Here is a 19,794-nt window from a genome sequence, read left to right as displayed (position 1 = left end):
GGGGGCAGCGGCCCGACCCCCCCAAGGCAGCCCCGCGCCGGCTCGAGCTTGCGCCACAGGTGAATAAAAAGACACGCGCCCGGCGAGTCCAACAAACGGCACGAACGGGAGGCTGCTCCCAGACAAGGGACACGCAGTTCATCGCGACCGCCGTCGCCACGGGCAGACTCACACACAGAATGCCTCGTTCGGCGCCTCCCTTGCCGTTCGTTGACCGTCGCGCTCACAGACGTGTTGGGACAGGCCACCCTTCCCTTGTGGAGCTGCCACAGGTTTGAAGTCTCGGGGACGGGTTTACGGCTCGGCTGCTCGCACGAGTGCTGGAGGGGGCGGCCGCACGTGGGGAGCGTGGCCAGGCCGCGGGCGCCCTGTGGACACAGCGTGGGGACACGGCCGCCGTGACCCTGCCGCGACACCACACCCGGGCCTGCCGGTCAGCCGCCTTCTCCCCGCTCGCGTGTTTGTTCTTCCGCCCGCCTGTGGGGAGCCGCAGAAGCTCCCTGGGCTCTGCCGTCCTCTGGTGTTTTCTGGCAGGTTCTGTTCCTTCATACAAGACCTGTCTTCTCTCTCTGAAAGTTTTTATTTTATTTTTTTAACGTTTATTCATTTTTTGAGAGACAGAGTGAGACACAGAGTATGAGCAGGGGAGGGGCAGAGAGAGGGAGACACAGAATCCGAAGCAGGCTCCGGGCTCTGAGCCGTCAGCACAGAGCCCGACGCGGGGCTCAAACTCCTAAATGGCGAGATCGTGACCTGAGCCGAAGTCGGACGCTCAACCGACTGAGCCCCCCAGGCGCCCCTCTCTGACAGTTTGATGGGACTCATTTCACTTACCCTGCGCAGCATTTGGTGGCCACTTTGTTTGAAGGTTCCCGTTTGTCTGTAGCTCGGGAAAAGAGTCCGTTAATTTTTGGACCAACTAACCAAGCAGGTTTTATTGGGTAAACATTGACTACCACTAATGAATTTAGTCAGTCTGTCCATCCACCCACCCACCCACCCATCCATCTGTCCACCCCCCCTCCCTCCCCATCCATCTGTCCTTCCCTCCGTCCTCCATCTGTCCATCCATCCACCCATCCATCCATCCATCTCTCCATCTATCCCCCCCCCCCATTCCCTCCATCCATCCATCACTTCCATGCCCTGCCCCCCATCTCTGGACCTGTCTCCAAGATTCTCTGAAGAGAATTTTGTTTTCCACATAATGTACAATTTAAGTCCTACAACCCAAATGCACCCTACCAACCTGGGGAACCCTTTCTGGCTGCCCTCTGTGGGTGATGTAGCGACAGACGAACAGAGAGACTTATCACCGAATTCCCCTCCAGTCCCGCTTGTCCCCTTGGCGGCTTCCTGCTCCAGCCTATTCTGTATCGATCCTGCCCCTGGTCCCCCTGGTCCCCCTGGTCCCCCTGGTCCCCTGGTCCCCCTGGCCTGCCTGCTCCCTCTAGAGGCTGCCCTGTGTTTGGGGTTTTGTAGACTCTGTTCACTTGTTCTTCTGTTTGTGGTAGCCTTTTCCTGAGGCCGCCTCTTTGTGCATGTGTGTGCGTCCTGGTTGGGGTTCTGGGAGTCTCTTTGGGACCCCGCTTGTGTCCGCTTCTGCCCGTGTGTCTGGCTGGTCACTGAGACAGAAGCAGCTTTGAGGAAGAGTTTGTTTCGACCGTTAAGTTTGAGGTGCCCCCAGACTTGCGGGAGGGTGTGGGTGGGAGATCAGCATGTGGGAGACCCTGGCCTCGAGGGGTCCAGTCGCTCGGGGTGGAGGGAGCGAGCTGGGACCCCCCACACTCGAGGCCAAGCAGAGCAGGACCCGGAAGAGAGAGGCGCAGCGTGTTGAGTTTGTTGAGAAGCCAGGGAATGCAGACCCAGCAGAGTCCGTGGGACGCGGCTCCCTGGGCTCGTTGGTGGCCAGGCGAGCGTGTTTGCGGGCACGAGGGGCCGGAGGCCCGTTTGCAGAGGGAGGGCGAGGGTGGGAGGCGGGGTGCGGAGACCCCAGGAGGGTGAGCCTTGGAGGCGCTGCCGAGGGGAGGAGAGGCGCTGCGGGAAGGTGAGTCCGGCGAGAGCTTTCCTCCTCTCCAGTTCAGGGGGGCTCGGGGACTGTGAGAAGCTGTGTGGTGGCCCACTTGAGAGGGAGCCACGTCACGCCAGGGGAGAAGGGCAGTGGGCGTGGCAGCTTCCTGAGAGAGTGGGGGCCTGGGGGGGAGGCCTAGGCGGAGAAGCCAACCCGAAGTGGGAGGGTGTGCGCGGGGGGGAGGGGGGAGGCTGTGCACACCGGCCGCGTGGCCGCTGGGCTGGCGGGACTTGTCTGTTCCCTGCAAAGGAGAGCAGCAGGGGGCCGAAGATGGGTGGGTCTGGGTGCTCATGAGCGGAGCAGGACCCCTCAGGGGCTGAGGAGCATGACTTCGGGGCGGGGCCCAGGCCCCCCGGGCAACGGTGGCCGCACAGCACATGCTGTGGAGAAAGCCCGCCGCCAGCTCCCCTGGGGTGGGGTGTCCCCAGGTGGGCGCGGAGGATGTGAGCGTGGATGAGGATCTGAGCGGGCTCTTTCCCGGTGGACGGGAGGCCGAGGGGGAAGGGCAGGGGTCACCAGGGAGCAGGGGTGAGGCCACGGTCGGAGAGGAGCCGGTGGGACACAGGTGGCCCTGAGAGGGCTGGCCAGGGTGAGGAGGAGGAGGCTTTGGGGTGAGGAGGCTCAGGGATGGCGGAGGCTGGGGGTGGCACAGCTGGTGGACTGCAGGTAGGGTGGGGGGGTGCGGCCTGGGCCCAGGGGAGGCGTGGCGTCCTAGGTGCATAGATGGATGGGGTGGGGTAGGTGGAAGTCAGGGACCAAAGAGGAGGAGTGGGGGGAGGGGGAGGGGGGTGTGGGGGAGGGGGAGGAGGTGCTTCTAGCAAAAGGCGTGTTTGTCGGGCAGAGTGAGGTGGTAGGTGGCCGAGTGTGGGAAATGGGTTCGTAGCTGCGGGGAGGGCTCTCAGCTGTTAGGCCTTAGGGTCACCCACGAGAGGAGGACTTTGAAGCTAGAGAGGAAAGGGGTCCTGGAGGGAGGAGGGACAGGGGCATGGAGCTGGTGGCACCATTTTGTGGGGCACAGCGGGTGGGGGCCGAGACTGCCCTCCGGTCCCTGCTGCGTGTGCTGTGCCCTCGGGTCACTTGGAGGCGCTCCCTGAGCCGCAGGTGTGCAGCCGGCGAGTCCGCGGGCGCCTCCCAGTGCCCTTGTCCCTGAGCCGTGGGGTCCTCCAAGGAAGGGCCCGTTCCCTCACGTGGCAGTCCTGGCCTTGCCCAGGTCCCACCCACAGTCCCGCTGGAGCCCCCGCTGTGCACAGGCATCGGGCGGGTGGGTGGGCCAGGTCAAGGGCAACGGGAAGGGCCCCTTATGGGTGAAAGGTCAGCGGGGACGTTGGTTGTTGGTGCCTGCTAACGGCCCGGAGGGGTCTTGGTGAGCCAGGACCCCACCAGCTCGTCCTCGGGCGTTTTGGGGACCTGCCGTGCCCGGGAGGGCAGATCCCAGGTTGGTGTAGGTTTCGGGGAGGGCGGGGAGCGTGTCCTGGGTTCTAGGGAGCTTTCCGGAGGTCAGGCGGCGGGCCGCGAGGAGCGATCAGACTGGGTGAGGCCGGGATGCAGGGACGGTCAGCGTGCGTCCTGGGGTGCGTGACTGCGCGGGGGATGCGTCGGGTCCCCGTGCACGTTGCGGGGAGGTGGCGCCTGGTGGTGTTCGGTGGCTGGAGGTGGCTTAGGGGGAGGGTACGAGGGGCGGGGTCTGCTGGCCGGGTCCCAGTCGGAGGGCGTGGCGTGGTGCCGCCAGGCTCCCGCCGCGGAGGGATCGAGGGATCGGGCGTTGGAGGGGCTGTGCGTACGGGTAGCGCCTGCTGTCCCAGCCCCAGGGCTGCCTCTGCCTCTTCTAGGGACCCCTCTGTGTGGAGACGGAGAGAGCTGGGTTCAAATCCACCGGTGACGCTCACTAGCTGTGCAGCCGTAGGAAGTTACTCGGCTTTTCCGTGTGTCCATTTGCTCATCTGCAAAGTGGGAACGGTCGTACCCACGTCAGGGCGCCGTGGCTTGCGGACACGCGTGTTGCTACGTGTAAAGTCCCGGGAACAGCCCTGGAAGGCCCCCCACCGCGAGCGCTTCCTCCGCGCCCGGCGCTGTGCCCGAGCTCCCCGCTCCTCCCGCCCGGTAGTTCCCGGTCTCCCTCCGGCCGCCGCGCACCGTGGGTGCTGTGCTGTGTGGCTTTGGCCTTTCGGCCCCGTGCTCAGCTCCGTGCCTGTCGCACCGCGAATGTGACTCTGGTGGCGCAGTCGTGGCGAGCCGGGGCGCCGTCCTCACAAAACGCCCCCCTGCACGGGGAGGGGTGGGGGCCGAGCCGTGGGGCGAGGGACTGCCGGTCCTCCTGCGGGCGCCGAGCACACAGCGCAGTCTGGGGACTGTCTGCCTCTTCCCGCGCCTCCCTCCTTGGGGCCTGTGGGCTGCTCAGGGCCCGGCCCGTCTGTGGCTTCTGGGTCTGGGACGCTGCCGGCCCGGGCTGGGCACACATGGGACCGTTGTATCCCGACCTCAACCTCGGGGGGCAGGAGGGGAAGCATCCGGGCAGCCGGTGTGTGTTTACTTCTAGGTCCCTCCAGTCTGAGGGATGAGTCGGTAAAGGAGTGACATTGTCACTCGGAGGGACTGATCCTGGTCGTGGGCGCAGTGAGAAGGGGACCGTGTGTCCTACTGTCTGTGCTGCTGGGAAGCTGTCGCTCCTTTCTGGCCTCGATCACCTTTTCCGTGCAAGGAGGAGGCCGGACTGGACGGTGTCTTTGTCCGCTCGGCCTGCTGCAGGACACCGCCTGCGGAGCAGCTTAAACCACAGCCTGTTTGTCACCAAGGTCCAGGTGCTCACAGAGCCAGTGTGTGGCGGGGACACTTCCTGGTTCCGGATGGTCACCTTCTCCTGTCGTCACGAGGCGGAGAGCAGGGACCACGGGGGGAGGGGCGAGGTCCCTCTCTCCTCTTTTACGAGGACACCAGGGGGTAGCATTTCAACACCCTGTGAAGTGGGGACACGCCCTCAGCCCACAGCAGCCCATCCGGGTGTTGCCACCTGTCAGAATCACCCAGAAGGTGTGTGGGGTGGGGGTGGGACCTTGTCAAAACAGGCGGCTGGACTCACTAACCCCGAATCTCCTGGTGGGGGAAAGGGACCCAGAACAGGCACCTGAGTGGCCCAGATGGCAGAAATGCCCGTGGGCGTTGGAAACTGTGCCCTGTGGTTTCTTCTGGATTTCCCCGTCTGCCCCGCTCGTTCTACTATGAGCTGATGCGGTTTAGGGAAAAGTTAACGTGTAGGCTGTGCTTCTAAAGTGTGGCTGCAGGCACGGAGACGTGACTTGGATGAATTAGAAGGAGTTAGCGGGACACGACAGTGCGAGTCGACCAGAAATATCTGGGCAGGCCACAAAGAGGACCGTCACCCTGGGTCACGTCTCAGTGCCACGACTCTGGCGTGTGGAGGGATTACAGACGGGTGGCCGGGAGGTCTTCTGTCACCGAGGAGGGCAGGAGGGGCTCGCTGGCCCCTGTCCTGGGAGGGGTCACGCCCCCCCCCCCCATGCTGTCGCCTGCACCTGTGCGCCCCCCTCCCCCAGCACCAGGCTGGTTGCCTTAGCGCAGGCTCCGTGGCTGCGGAACAGTGACCGCGGCACGACTCTGTTCCCTCTATTCCCTCAGTTCTGGGGGTGGCCGGTCAAAATCAGTGTCACCTGCTGCGGTCACAGTGCGGGCAGGGCCCTTCGTCCTGGGGCCGCAGGGGAGAGTCTGTCCCCTCGCCTTTTGTGGCTTCTAGAGGCGCTCTGTTTGTGCGCTCTGTGGCCCTTCCTCTGCCTTCACAGCCTGCTGCTCTGGCCTCGGCCTCTCTCTGACTCTGAGCCTCCTGCCTCCCTCTGGTGAGGACCCTGTGACCCTGGGGCCTGCCCGGATCATCCAGGATAAGCTCCTGGATGGCGGCTCCTGGAGGGGGGCGTCGGGGGTTGGGCATATCTGGTGGGGGAGCACCATTCGGCCTGGAAGAAAGAGGCCCAATGAGAGACCCTAAGACACTATTCTTGGCCAACTTTAATATACGCGTTTCTAGTGACGACTAGCGAATAGTTGGATGTCCATAGTCCTGAAATGATTAATTTATCGCCACTTAGGTATTAAGCGATATGGCAATTTAGAAATAAAGTGTTCTCTTGTGACTCTTACCTCCCAGGATGATTTTATTCAAACCCGCGTCCCGCACACCACGTTCTCTGTGTCGCCACGTCCGCCCGTGGGGCCGCCTCGGAGCAAACCTTTCTGTTCTCCAGCTCCATCTCTAACGCGCTCCCCTGGCGGACGAGACCCCGCACGTGTTGTCACAACGCGCCCCACCTGACGCCCCGGGAGAGGATGCTGGCAGCTGGCGCCTGCTTCCTCGGGACTTGCCCCCCCCCACCCCCCCCCGCTTTACCCTGTGCCGATGGTGCCTCGATTTCACGGGGGTAAATCCCAGCCGTGAGCATGACTGTGCCGCGTCCTGTGTGTCCTCCTCGTGGGGCATCAGGTCTGGGCTGGGCCTGGGACCCTGACGCAGGTGTTTTCTGTGACAACCAGTACTTTTAATGATGAAGTCATCCCCTGGAAGGATTAAGGTTCCTATTCGCTTTTTTGTTGTTTTACCTGTTCTGTCCGGTGGCCTCTGTGGTTGACTGAGGTGGTTTCAGACTGACGTATTTTCCCCCACATGGTATCTTGTTCGAAGGCAATTAATCGAGGGAGGTGGCGGGATATGAGAGACACAAGCTGACTCTTCCCTGAGGGAGAACTGGTCGTGACGGAGGGGCTGTGATCAAACGGGGGGTCGGCCAGGTCACCCAGGTGCCTTTCTACCCCAGGTGTGTGGCCCGCGCTGCCTTTCGCTCTGGCTCCTCCCCTCCGGTTAAGACGCCGTCGGGGTGGCCGGGAGGGGTGCCTGGGCCTGCGCAGGAGCTGGGAGCCTCCCCTGCGGCGGCCCTCGGACTTCCCATCCGGGCAGGCGGCACTGCCACCGCCCTGTGTTCCTCGGCCCTGAACGGTTGGACGGGCGTCCCTTCCGGGAGACACGCTGTCTGCTCGTGGGAAGTTTCTTAGGCTGACCTGAAGGTTCCCTGTGCAGGCTGCTGCTTCTCTCTCACTCGGACATTTGTGTGGTGACCAGAGACTCTTCCTGTGGTGGCTTTTGTCACGAGCTACATTTTTATGTTTAGGAGATACCGGTAAGCAACGGGAACACGGGATGTTTAATAACAGGCCGTCTGTTCTCTCCCTCAGGGCGTCACTTCAAGAAGCAGCACGGTAGGCTCAGGCATTCCCTGAGCGCGGCCCCTGGACTAACGAGCTATGCCCCTGGTGTCGCAGGCCCGGCGAGATGTATAGAGCAGGGGACGCGGTGCAGCATCCGCCTCACGGGCCGGCGCCCCCTCGCCTGAGGAGTGTGGAGGTGGCCAGAGGACGGGCAGGGTACGGCTTCACGCTCTCTGGCCAGGCGCCGTGCGTGCTCAGCTGTGTCCTGAGAGGGAGCCCCGCGGACTTTGTGGGCCTCCGGGCCGGAGACCAGATATTTGCCGTCAACGAAATCAACGTGAAGAAAGCATCCCATGAGGACGTGGTGAAATTAATCGGGAAATGTTCTGGTGTCCTGCACATGGTGATTGGCGAGGGCCTCGGCCACGTGGAGTCGTGTTCCAGTGATGAAGAGGTTGGATTTTACGAAGGAAAAGGCTGGCTCAAGCCCAAACTCGATTCGAAAGCGTTAGGTATAAACAGAGCCGAGAGAGTCGTGGAAGAAATGCAGTCTGGTGGGATTTTCAATATGATCTTTGAAAATCCTAGTCTCCGTGCAAGCAGTTCCGAGCCCTTGAAATTGAAACAAAGATCCCTTTCGGAGTCAGCTGCCGCGCGATTCGACCTTGGACGTGAAAGCGTAAATCACCCGAATCCCAACCTGCTTTCTAAGGAGGAAATATCAAAAGTTATGAATGACGATTCCGTTTTCAGTATCGGCCCCGAGAATCACGAAGATTTTGCGTTAGATGCGAGTATTTTAAACGTGGCCATGGTCGTGGGCTACTTGGGGTCCATCGAACTTCCTTCCACGAGCTGCAACCTGGAGTCCGACAGCTTACAGGCCATCCGTGGCTGCCTGCGGCGCCTGCGGGCGGAGCAGAAGATCCACTCCCTGGTGGCCATGAGGGTCCTGCACGACCGCGTGCGGCTCTGCACCGACCAGGCTGCCGTCCTGGCCGAGTACCCGGCCGAGAAGCTGGCCTTCAGCGCCGTGTGCCCAGACGACCGGCGGCTCTTCGGGCTCGTGACCATGCAGACGAGCGACGACGGGAGCCTGGCACACGAGGACGAGGGCGCCTTGCGGACTTCCTGCCACGTGTTCATGGTGGATCCAGACCTGTTCAATCACAGGATCCACCAGGGCATCGCTCGGCGGTTTGGGCTGGAGTGCACGGCCGACCCCGACACCGGCGGCTGCCTCGAGTTCCCCGCATCCTGCCTGCCGGCCCTCCAGTTCATCTCCGTCCTGTACAGAGACATGGGCGAGCTGATCGAGGGCGTGCGGGCCCGGGCCTTTGCCGACGGGGACGCGGACGCCCACCAGAACACCAGCACCAGCAGCAACAGCGACAGCGGCATCGGCAACTTCCACCAGGAGGAAAGGAGCAGCCGAGTGCTGGTGGTCGACCTGGGTGCCGGCTCCGGCAGGCACGGCCCCGGCAGCGGCGGCGGCTGGGAGGGCGCGGGCGGGAGGGGCTCCCAGCCCCGGGGCGCCCCCTGGGGCGGGGCCTTCTGCCTCGACCCCGAGGGGGGCCCCCCGTTCGAGGCCGCCCCGCAGGCGGACAGGTGCCGGGACTTCGGTAAGCACCTAGGGCCCGCCGCTCACGTGGAGCTGCCCCCGGCCTCCTCGCGGAGCTCGGTCCCCCCTTCCAAGAGGGGCGCCGCGGGCCATGGCCAGCGGTGGCTTCCGGTGCACGTCCTACAGGAGTGGCCGTGCGGACACGCCAGTGACCAGGAGTCGTACACGGACTCCACCGACGGGCGGTCCAGCGTCAACTGCGGCACGCTGCCCCCGCCCATGAGCAAGATTCCCGCGGACCGCTACCGGGTGGAGGGCAGCTTGGCACAGGCGCCGCTGAGCACCCAGAAGAGGGACTGGCCCAGGAAGGCCTTTGGGGTGCAGAACCTTTTCGGCCCCCATCGACAAGTTAGAAAGACTAAGGAGGACAAAAAGGTAAGCCCGCCGGGCGCGGTCTACACACGTGAGCTTGATTTTGTGACGCGCTCTGTCCCTGGTGGAGCGGAGCGTGTTGACGGCCGAGTCTCCAGTCCCGGCTCCGTCGGGCTGCCCTGTGCCTCTGTCGCCACCACGGGGTGCGTTTGGTCACGTGCTGCAGGCTCTGTCCTGCCGGGGAGCCCTCTGGGTGCTGCCCCCTCTCTCGGGTCCTGGGCGGGACACCTGGGCGGGGCGGGTGACGCAGCCTGGGCTGAGGCCCTCCTTCCTTCGGGCCGTTTCCTGCTGCCGGTGCCTGGGACGGTCCTGTCCCTGGCCCCTTCGGAGCCGATGCCATCTGTGGGCTCGGGCAGCACGCCCTTTTGAGGTGAGAACACAGTTTTTTTTGTTTTTGTTTTTTTTTTTTGGTTGTTAATGTTTTATTCACTTATTTATTTTTTTGAGAGAGAGAGCGTAAGCGAGGGAAGGGCAGAGAGAGGGGGACAGAGGATCTGAAGCGGGATCTGCGCTGACAGCAGCAGGCCCGATGTGGGGCTCGAACTCATAAACTGCGAGATCATGACCTGAGCGGAAGCCAGATGCTTAACGGACTGAGCCACCCAGGCGCCCCTGAGGTGAGAAAATTCGTGAAGCACAGAGACTGTTGACTTCAGGACAGGATGCTTCCCAGGGTGTGGACCCTTGCTCTGTGTCCTTCATCTGGAAAATCCTGCTGTGAAAAAAGTGGCAGCTGAACTCAGCAGTGGGCTGGTGGCTCGGCTCCCTGCTCGCCACAGATGAGCATCAGGGGGACCCGCCGGGGCCGGCACTGCCCTGAACGTGCCTGTGTCCCTTTGGGGCCCTCTGCCTCCCCCCCGGGAGCTCGGTGTGGAGCCCGAGGGCAGGAGTCAGCGTGCGGGACTTTGCTCAGCAGGGGGGTGGCCAGCGGCACTGGTGGGACAGGCCGAGAGCCACCGTGTGGCGGTCGCTGTAACCGTGGAGCGGTGTTTCCAAGGCACTTTCCTCGGAGGACTTTCGTGATTGTAAAATTCCTTTTCTGCTTGGGTCCGCGTCCTGGTTCTCAACAGTGGAAAATGTCACAACGAATCCCTCCGAGGGCGGCTGGCAGGTGAGGGCAGGGTCCGGGACAGAGGAAAGGGGAGTGGCGGCTTGGCGAATATTCTGTTGGCAATCACACCCTTCCCGTGTCGTAGTTTTCACCCTAAAACACGTTAAAGACAATAGAAAGCGGGAGGAACGGACAGACTGCCCCCCAACTTTACCTCCTCCAGGAGGCCATGGCCACATTTCCACGTATCTAAGGATGGATGTTTGTTTTTATAAACAGTTGTGATCGTGTGGGTTTTCGACTCCTGTTTCTAAACTGCGGGCGCTTGTGGTTCTGCCACAAGCACACCCCATCCCTCGTCCCCCCGCCGCCCCGGGGCTGAACCGCACGGGGCCTGTGTTCTCGGGGCGCGGCCGCCCCCGCCCGGCTCCTTCCCACCTGCCCCCGCCGAGCCGGCTGTGGCGTGGGCTTCTCCCACCCGAGCCTCCCGTCAGCTGGGGTGAGCTGGGAAGCGGAGGCCCGGAAGGTGGCCACCGTTTCCCGAAATCAGACGCGTCAGCACCTCTTGGGGCACGTGTCCCACTAGTGCATGCACTCTCCAGCCCCACTGCTGGTGTGTCAGCGCCCGATCACACGGGTGGACAGAAATGGGATTTGTGCGGCTCTCTGTGGACCGGGTGCCCCCTCGCCCGCCCTTCGTCCGAGGTGAAGGCCCTGTCTACACGCTGTGGAGCTCCCGCCATCTCAGACCGCTCCCGGTGCAGCTCTGACCTCGGGGAACCCGTGGGGCAGGGGTGCTGTGGCCCCCGTTCCGCAAGTGAGGTGACTTGTCCTCGAGGGGCTGAGTGACTTCTCTAAGGTTTAAGGTTTAACAGGATGAAGCAGGGTCATGATTCAAACCGTGGGCTTTTTTTTTTTTTTTTTTTTTTTAAGATTTAATGTCGTTAGAGCAGTTTTAGTCTTGCGATAAAAATTGAGAAAGTGCTGACACTTCCCACATACCCTCTGCCCTGACACGTGCACAGCCTCCCCCCTGTGAGCACCCCCACCAGAGAGCTGCCTCGTTACGACTGACGGACCTCCACCCCCGCGTCGTCATCACCCAGAGTCCCCAGTTCGCGTCAAGGTCCCTCTCGGCATGTGCCTTCCGCGGGCTCGGACGCACGCGTGATGGCAGGCAGACCCGCCGTTACGGTCTCGCCCGGCGCGGTCCACTGCCCTCGACACCCCTGGGCCCCGACCTGTTCTGCCCTCCCCGGCCCCCAGCCCCCGGCCTCCGCTGATCTTACCGTCCCCGCCGTCCTGCCTGTTCCGGAATGTCCCGTGGATGGTCGGCCACACGGCGTGCGGCCTTTTCAGACCGGCCGCTCGCCCTCAGTCATGCGCGTCCACACTTCCTCCGGGTCTCTTGCCGGCTTGATGGCTCATCTCTTTCTAGCGCCAGGTAATATCCCGCCGTCTGGAGGGACCGCGGCTTATTCGTCCGTCACCTGCTAAGGCCACGTTAGTTACTCCTGGGTTTTGGTGATTATGAATAAAGATGCCGTTCACACCCGAGCTCAGCTTTTGGTGTGGACATAAGCCGTCGGCTCCTTTGGGTAAACGCCAAGCAGCGCGATTGCGAGATCCGGTGGCGGATGTTTACTTCCTTGAGAAACCGCCGCCGATCTCCCGAAGCGGCCGCACCGCGATCCTGAGTTCCCGCCAGCCGTGACCGGCAGCTCCTGTCGCTCTGTGTCCTCGCCACGTGTGTGTGTGTGTGGGGGGGGGGGGGGGGGCAGAGTCCTGGATTTGGCTGTTCGGACGGGTGTGCAGTGGGGGTCGCGCTGTTACTTTGATTTGCATTTCCTTGGTGACCAAGACGTTGACCACCTTCTCCATGCTCCCCTGTCTTGTGCTTGCAGCCTGAGGCTGGTCTCGTTCTCTTGACGTGGTCTTTCCCAGAGCAGAACCTTTCCATTTGGACGCAGCCCAGCTGATCGGCTCTCGCTCACGGATTGTGCCTTCAGTGCTGTCTCTGAACAGGCCCCACCAACCCCAAGGTCGTCTAGCTTTTCTCCTGTGTCGTCTTTGAGTTTTATAGTTTTTTATTTCCCATTTAGGTGAATGACCCCATTGGGGTTGATTGCTGCGAAGGCTGGAAGGTCTGTGTCCACGTTCATTTTTCTGCACGTGGACGTCCCAGGGTTCTGGCGCTGTGTGTCGACCCCGCTGCCTTCGCTCCTTTGTCAAGACCCGCGCGTGCCCCTGTGAGGGTCTCTGGCTGCTCGGTAGCCATCTCTCACCTTGAGCGCAAGCGTGGTGACAGTGAGGTGCTGGCTGTCGTCACTCGGGCCGTGACGAGAGGCTGAGAGAGCGCAGTGGCATCGGTGTGTTTCTCCTGTTGGAAAATGACAGTCTGGCGCTCACCAGTTGACCCGAGAGGGGTTCTGTGAGCTCGTCGGGCTGGGTGTCTTTATCTTTAAATCTTACTGACAAGGACAGTCAGGTTTTTATGCGTCAGGGGATTTGCCCAAGTTCCAGTGCAAATAAGTGCTCACGCTGAGACTGCTCGCGGTCTGTCCTGCATAGACTGGTTTGTGACCTGTCTCCTCTGCAGTGGTGATGGGACACCCAGTTCATCTCAAAATAAGTGCTAATGAATGGTGTTTTATTGGGTTCTGCCATAATCTCTTGAAGGTTATCAGTTGCTTTCTACCTTGCTCAAGGGTTTCTCCTTCATTAGCTCAGCCTAATCCCACAGCCTCCCTTGCTGTAGCAGCAGAAGCTTCCAGAGGCTGGGGGGTGGTCTCCTGGTGTCCCTCCTGGAGGCTTGTCAGGATGAGGACGGGGGGACGGGAGTGGGGTGCCACACAGTGGGGGCCCCAAGTTACTCCCATGCTTCTTGGCAGAATTAGGCTGCAGCCCGGAGACAGAAAACACACCAGGATCGGAGCAGAGAAACAGAGTGGACAAGTATTAACTAGACCAAAGGCAGTGAGCTGCCTGGAGGGAGAAACCTCTGGGACCCTGGGGCAGGCCCCACAGCAGGGGCGAGGCAGAGGCCAGCAGGGGAGAGGCTGCAAGCTGGGAGGCTGCCCCTCAGGGCCACGCTGCCGGGCCTCGCCTCTGGGTGCTGACCGAACGCTCTGTCCCCACGGAGACAGTGTAGAAACCCGTCGGAACCACTGCAGGACTGGGCGGCTGTCCCCAAGAAAAACGGCGCAGCACCGCTCACCACTGCCTGGAAGACGTCCAAAACCAGAGCAAGCTCCTGTTGGAACTGTGACACCTCCCTCCCTCAAGGCCTGGGGGACCCCCCCCCCCCGCCCAGCGGAAGCCTGGAGGCCAGCAAGCCACGGGGAAGGGGCTTCCTGTCCTGGTTACAACAGGAGTGCCAGCCCCGGGGGCTCTGCCTCTTCCTCCTGTGGAGAGGCCAGAGGGGAGGCAGAGGCACAGACCGGGCAGGTGGGGCCTGGGCAGGTGCGACCTGAGCCGGTGACACTGTGGGAGAGCTAAGTGGTGTTTATAAGTAGATGATTTCCCGCTCTGTTTACTCTGATTTTCTTTTTGCTGGGTGTCCGTGGCCAGGATGCACTAAGGGAGCGTGTGACTGAGAGAGGGGTTGACGGGAAAGAGAAAACCCAAGACCCTGAAATGCTGTCTGTGTCATCAAAATGATTCAGCTACATTTAACTCGAATTAAGGATGTTTAATTCTGCTTTTTTGAAAACTGATATCCTCAGACTAACATTAATTAAAGTATCTGGTTAAGTAGCAAAATCCGTTGTTAAACTTTGCACATAATGGATTTTGAAAAATTTTTAAATGAAAACATGTTATTTTTTGATACTACCTAAAGGATTTATTGTTGTTATTTTGAAGTGAATTAATAAAAAATTTTAAATATATCGGTTTAATATGGAAATTGTCAATAGATGATGCCCACGGAGACCAAAGCTCTTGGGGCCTCAGTGCTTTGTATGAGGGGCATCCTGGGAGCACAGTGTTTGGGGACCGCTGCCCCGGAGAGGCTTGCCGCTTTGCAGGAGGGCCCCGCTAGGGCTGAGTCCTTCCAAACTGGCAGTGTTGGTGAGAGCCTAAAAAATACCTTTCTGATCAAATAAGATGAAAAAATGCTGGAAAAAAATGCTGTTAACTTCATGGACTCATTTAAAAGTAGGGGTGCCTGGGGGGCTGTCGGTTAAGGATGCAACTTGGGCTCAGGTCGTAATCTCATGGTTCGTGGGTTTGAACCCCTTGTCGGGCTCTGTGCTGACAGCCGGGAGCCTGGAGCTGCTTCAGATTCTGTGTCTCCCTCTCTCTCTGCCCCTCCCCTGCTCGCTGTCTTTTTCTCTCTTGAAAATAAATAAGAAAACATTAAAAAAGTGTTTAAAGTAATAGGAGTTTCAGCACTGTTACCGCAGGACTAATTTCACAGTGTCCTAAACGCTGTATGTGGAGTGCGTCCTCTGTGACGAGAAGGTGTGGGCAGGCCACGCTGGCGTAGAGGCCGCGCCTTTACGAGGACCTGTTCCTTCTGTGTTGTGTTGCCATCCTCTGCCCGTGACCCTCACCCAAACTCCAGGTACAAGACAGTGTCATGCGGGGGCACCTGGGGGGGCTCCATCAGTTAAGCATCCGCCTCGATTTCCGCTCCGGTCATGATCTCAGGGTCGTGAGTTTGAGCCCCGTGCTCGCGAGAGTCGCCCCCTCTCCCTCTCTCTCTGCCCCTCCTCCGCTCAGTCTGTCTCTCTCAAATAAATTAATTAATTAAAAAAAAAAATAGCGTCATGCCCACGTTGCAGCGGGCAGGGAGCCACGGCCGGAGTGTGTTCCTGTTCCTGCGGTGCCGGGTGGGTCGGCCGAGTCCCGGGACAGCCCCGCTGCAGGGAGGCTGGAAGGTAGTCGTTAGCCGCTCAGCAAGATTCCCGTGGCGTGTCAGGCGTCCGCCCCGCGTGGTGGGTCCACGCACCACCTTGTGGGAGGCTCCTCCCGGCACACGAGGTGAAAAAGGCCACAGAAATACGCATAGTCAACGTAATCCCATTTTTGTGTAAAAAATTCAGCACCCCTCAACTAAACCTATGTTTTACAGGATACATCTGTTTAAAAAAATAAAGTGTGCATATGTTTATATATAAATACACGGGAAAACATTCAAAGGAAGTGCTCCAAACCGATAGTGGGAGCTACCTCGGGGGTGGAAGGCAAAACTGGGGATGGGTCCAGGACATTTTTGTTTTATCTTCTGTTATTCTGAGTTTTTATCACGGGAATACGAACATATTTTACCTGCTAAAAATAATTCCTTTGGAGAAAAAAATGATTTTTCTTCATTCTTTTCCTACGAACAGAGTGCGAGGCCTGGCACTGGATGCCCGAGGCTGGGTTCGTGTGGCCCAGCCAGTGATGGGTTCGGCAGGGGTCAGGCCAGGAGGGGACTGGGCCCGACAGACAGGTCTTGTGCAGTTTCCCAGCACAATGAGAGGAAGTTTTTTTGTTTGTTTTTTTATTTTTTTTAATGTTTATTTACTTTTGAGAGAGAGAGAGAGAGAGAGAGAGAGAGAGACACAAAGCGTGAGCGGGGGAGGGGCAGACAGCGAGGGACACACAGAACCGGAAGCAGGCTCCAGGCCCTGAGCTGTCGGCACAGAGCCCGACGCGGGGCTCGAACTCACGGGAGATCGTGACCTGAGCCGAAGTCGGACGCTCAACTGACTGAGCCACCCAGGCGCCCCGAGAGGAAGTTTTAAAATAGATTGCAGATAAAAGTTCCAGAGAATACTGAAGAGGCCACAACTAAGGCTCAGTGATTTAAATCCTTCTGCAAAGAGCGGCTTTGCTCATTACCTACCCTGTGTAAACAACGCCCCAAATCGGAGGGAAGGGAAGCAAACAGATGGGCCGGGAAAGTCAGCGGGTGGCCGGTGCCCACGAACCCGACAGTGCGGGGAGCCTCCGTGGGTCTGCGCACCCCTTCCACGCCAGGAGCCCCTTTGGAGCAGCGGAGCGCCGCGGGGGGGATCGGGGCCCTGTGGGGATGCGGGTCAGGTGCCGGGGAGCTTCCCGGGGAGGCAGGACCGGGGGCTGAGGGACAGAGACACCGCTTACCGCCCTGCTGTGGTTTTGTGTGGTTTCCAGGGAAGGCCAGCGCCTTGAGAGCTCAGCGGCCGCGGCGCTCCTGCGGGAGTCAGCAGGGTTCGAGTCCCGCAGCGGTGGTTATGTAGCTTGTAGCTGTGCTGCCCTCTGGGCTTTGGAAACAGTGGTGACAACTTGTTTGGTGATCGCTCCGTGTCGTTCCACCGCTGTAGCCGCGACGCTGTCGGCAGCTCCCTCGTCTCCACCGTGACCGCAGCAGTGCACACACTCGCACGCGCACTGAGCTGGCGGAGACGGGGCGGTGCTGCTGCTGAGCTTCCTGCTCACGCCTGCGTCCCCGGCTGTGCGGGCGGAGGAGGCCCCCGGGGGCCGTTCCGGTGCTTGCTCACCTTCGCACAGTTTTTAGTATCCGCCCTCGTTCGTGTTGACGGGAGACGCCGGGTCTCCGGAGCGGGGACAGGTTTAATAACTGACTCACAACGACCACACTCGTTCCTGGCGCTCGATCCTTACCCCTGGGCCGTTGCAACGGCAGCCACGTCGGGTGTCGCCCTACACGCACCGGGGTTGTGCTGTAGGTGAGGAGACCTGAAAACAGGAATCGGGGAGCTTATACGCACGCTGAGAGGGGACAGAGACCCTGGCTCTTTGAGCAAGTGACCTTGGAGACAGAAGGGAGGACTCTGGGTTTTCCCTCCTACGCTTTGCAGTGTAGACAGATGTGTCCGGAGGGAGGGGGACACGGCCGGCCCCTCCCCAGATATGCTCACCTCATCCCTGAGATGTAAGGACTGGCCCCGGGGAGGTGAATCTGTCCCAGAGTTTGCCCTGTCTGTTCCCTCGTAATTTAGCGGCCGAGTCCAAGACCGGGAGACTGTGGGTCCAGGTTCTCCGGCTCGGTTTCCCGACGGTCCCGGGCCGCTAGCGTGAGCGCCAGACGGCGCCACGTCCTTGCCGGAACTCGCCCGCCGGGCTTCTGACTTTCCTGCCCGTCTAGTGGATGGGAGATGACACTCTACCGTGGCTTTGCCCGTGAAGACGTTGCTGAGGGACCCACTCACACCTGTGCCCACTTGTGTTGGGTTCTCTTTTTTCTTGATTTGTAGAAGCTACAGATACCGGCTGCTAATCCTGCAACGATTGTGTCGCACATACACTGACTCCGTTTGTGGCTTGTGTTTTCCGCTTGCTCTGTGGGGACTTGATGAACAGAAGCTCTTGACCTTAATGTCAACCAACTTGTCAGTCCTCTCACGATTTTCAGTGTTGATTCCTGACCTCATCGCTATCCCGAGGTCAGGAATATTCTTCTTTTTGTCTTAAAATTGTTTTGGAGGTGATCTTTAAGAATGGAATAAGGTGGGTGGCAAGCTGATTTTTCCTCTCTCTCCGGATGACTGTGGGGCTGCTGTTACTCACGTGTGCTCTGTTTCCCATGTCCGTACCTCCACCAATACTTGACTTTTGAAATTGAGGCTTGGTAATGAGTCTTTGGATCCGAAGTGCCAGATCTCCTTACTTTATCTTGGCTATGCTGAGCCTTGCTCTTTCACGTAAGATTTTACAGTAAGTTTGTAAATTCTCCAAAACGCCACTGACGTATTTTTGCAATTGTATTTTCGTCTGTAGACCCATGGGAGAATTGACATCCTTAGAATGTTGAGTTTTCCTATCCGTGAAATTGGTATTTGTCTCCATTTACTTAGGCTTCATTTTCTTTCAGTAAAATTTTATAACTCCCTTTTTTTATATATATATTTTTTAATGTTTTATTTATTTTTGAGACAGAGAGAGACAGAGCATGAACGGGGGAGGGCAGAGAGAGAGGGAGACACAGAATCGGAAGCAGGCTCCAGGCTCCGAGCCATCAGCCCAGAGCCCGACGTGGGGCTCGAACCCACGGACCGCGAGATCGTGACCTGAGCTGAAGTCGGACGCCTAACCGACTGAGCCACCCAGGCGCCCCTATAACTCCCTTTTTTAAAAATTAGATTTATTTAATTAGATTTATTTTTAGAGCTTCCTTTCTGTAATCAGCTCTGGGACACTGGGGTCTGTGTCCCCTTCCCCTGGCCAGCAGGGTCCCCTCTGGCTCTGCCTCCAGAGGTCCTGGGGGAGTGGCCAGGAGGGAGGAGGAAGGTCCAGACCCTTCCTGTCTGCTCCCTGCAGCTCCTCACCCCTGCCCAGCAGTTCTTCCTCCTGTAGCCTCTGAGACCAGTTTTCAGCTCCCCCTTCCCCCTGGGCCAGTCTCATAGTCCTTCAGGCACCATGTGGCCACATCCGAGGTCTGGGTCCCCCACCAGCGCTCCCCTCCCTCCCCCCATCTGGCTGCTGAGTTTACATCACTGCTTCCTCTGTCCCTGGGGGTGCAGTCCCTTCCCACGGCGGCCGTCTCCTGACCTCTTAGGATCTTTTTCTGCCTTTCCGGGTCTCTGACGCCTGGTTAGAGGTTCTTTCCATGAAGTTGTCCCTGTTGAAAGACGTGGTGTGGTCTTGCTGTCTGCCTAGACGCTGCCTGATACGCCAGGAGCCGTAAATATGTCAGCTGGAAGTCTTACCTCTCAAATTCTCTATGTTCCCTCTTTTTAGAAAAACCTTCAGAGGATCTGGTCTCCATTTTGAACTAAATAGTCTCCTTTTTAGGGACGCCTGGGGGGCTCAGTCGGTTGAGCATCCGACTCGGGTCATGATCTCACAGTTTGTGACTTTGAGCCCCGCGTCGGGCTTTGTGCTGACAGCTCAGACCCCGGAGCCTGCTTCGGATTCCGTCTCTCTCTTTCTGCCCCTCTTCTGCTTGTGTGCTTTCTCTCCCTCTCTCAAAAACACATAAATAAGACACGGAAGAGAAATAGTCTCCTTTGTGAGAGTTTACTTGTTCGGTAAGTGCTTCCTGACACCTGCTGTGTACCGGCCCGGTGGGAAGTGGGGGGCGTTATGCGAGCAGGACAAACACAGCTCTGGCCCCACTGGGGCTGACGGTCTAGCGTTTAGACCCTGGGTTCGGAATTTCTAGTTCTAATCGTAAGTGAAACACGCAGGTCCCCGGCTCGCCCCGGGCCTCCGGCTGGGCGACCCTGAGCGGGTGCCTCACTGGCTCCCGCGTTCTTGCGGGGAGATTGAGGAGGTTGGACTGGCTGGTCTAGGTCACTGCTTGTGCTGAAATGAGCCACTTCCAGTGGTGGCTCGGTGGGACGGTTCAGTGTGGCTGCACTCTTGCGGAGGCAGTTTGGCACCCTGGGCCGTGGGGTTCTGCCTTCCCCCGTTTGCTGGTGTTCCCACCCTGGAGAGGCCCCGACACCTCTCAGCCTTGGCCGGGACGCGTGAAGGCATCCCCGAGGGGCCCTCCGCCGTTCATGATTTGAGGCGGACGTAGCGGGTGGGCGGCTTCTC

At 59.6% G+C, this 19,794-nt stretch overlaps 1 protein-coding gene across 1 annotated transcript in view; it reads left to right on the top strand.

The window, feature by feature from the left end:
- RGS12 (regulator of G protein signaling 12) overlaps nt 1-19,794 on the top strand; it is a 119,586-nt gene that overhangs the window by 16,785 nt on the left and 83,007 nt on the right. The window contains 1 exon segment of the mRNA XM_019453817.2: nt 7,307-9,275. Within this exon segment, the coding sequence (XP_019309362.2) occupies nt 7,404-9,275 (1,872 nt within the window). The 5' untranslated portion in view covers nt 7,307-7,403.

This window comes from Panthera pardus, unplaced genomic scaffold (assembly GCF_024362965.1).
Source record: "Panthera pardus isolate Hobbes unplaced genomic scaffold, ASM2436296v1 HiC_scaffold_13, whole genome shotgun sequence".
NCBI classification, from domain to species: Eukaryota; Metazoa; Chordata; class Mammalia; order Carnivora; family Felidae; genus Panthera; species Panthera pardus.
Note: the sequence above shows the minus strand (reverse complement) of the source record. Positions and strands in the feature narration are given on the sequence as shown.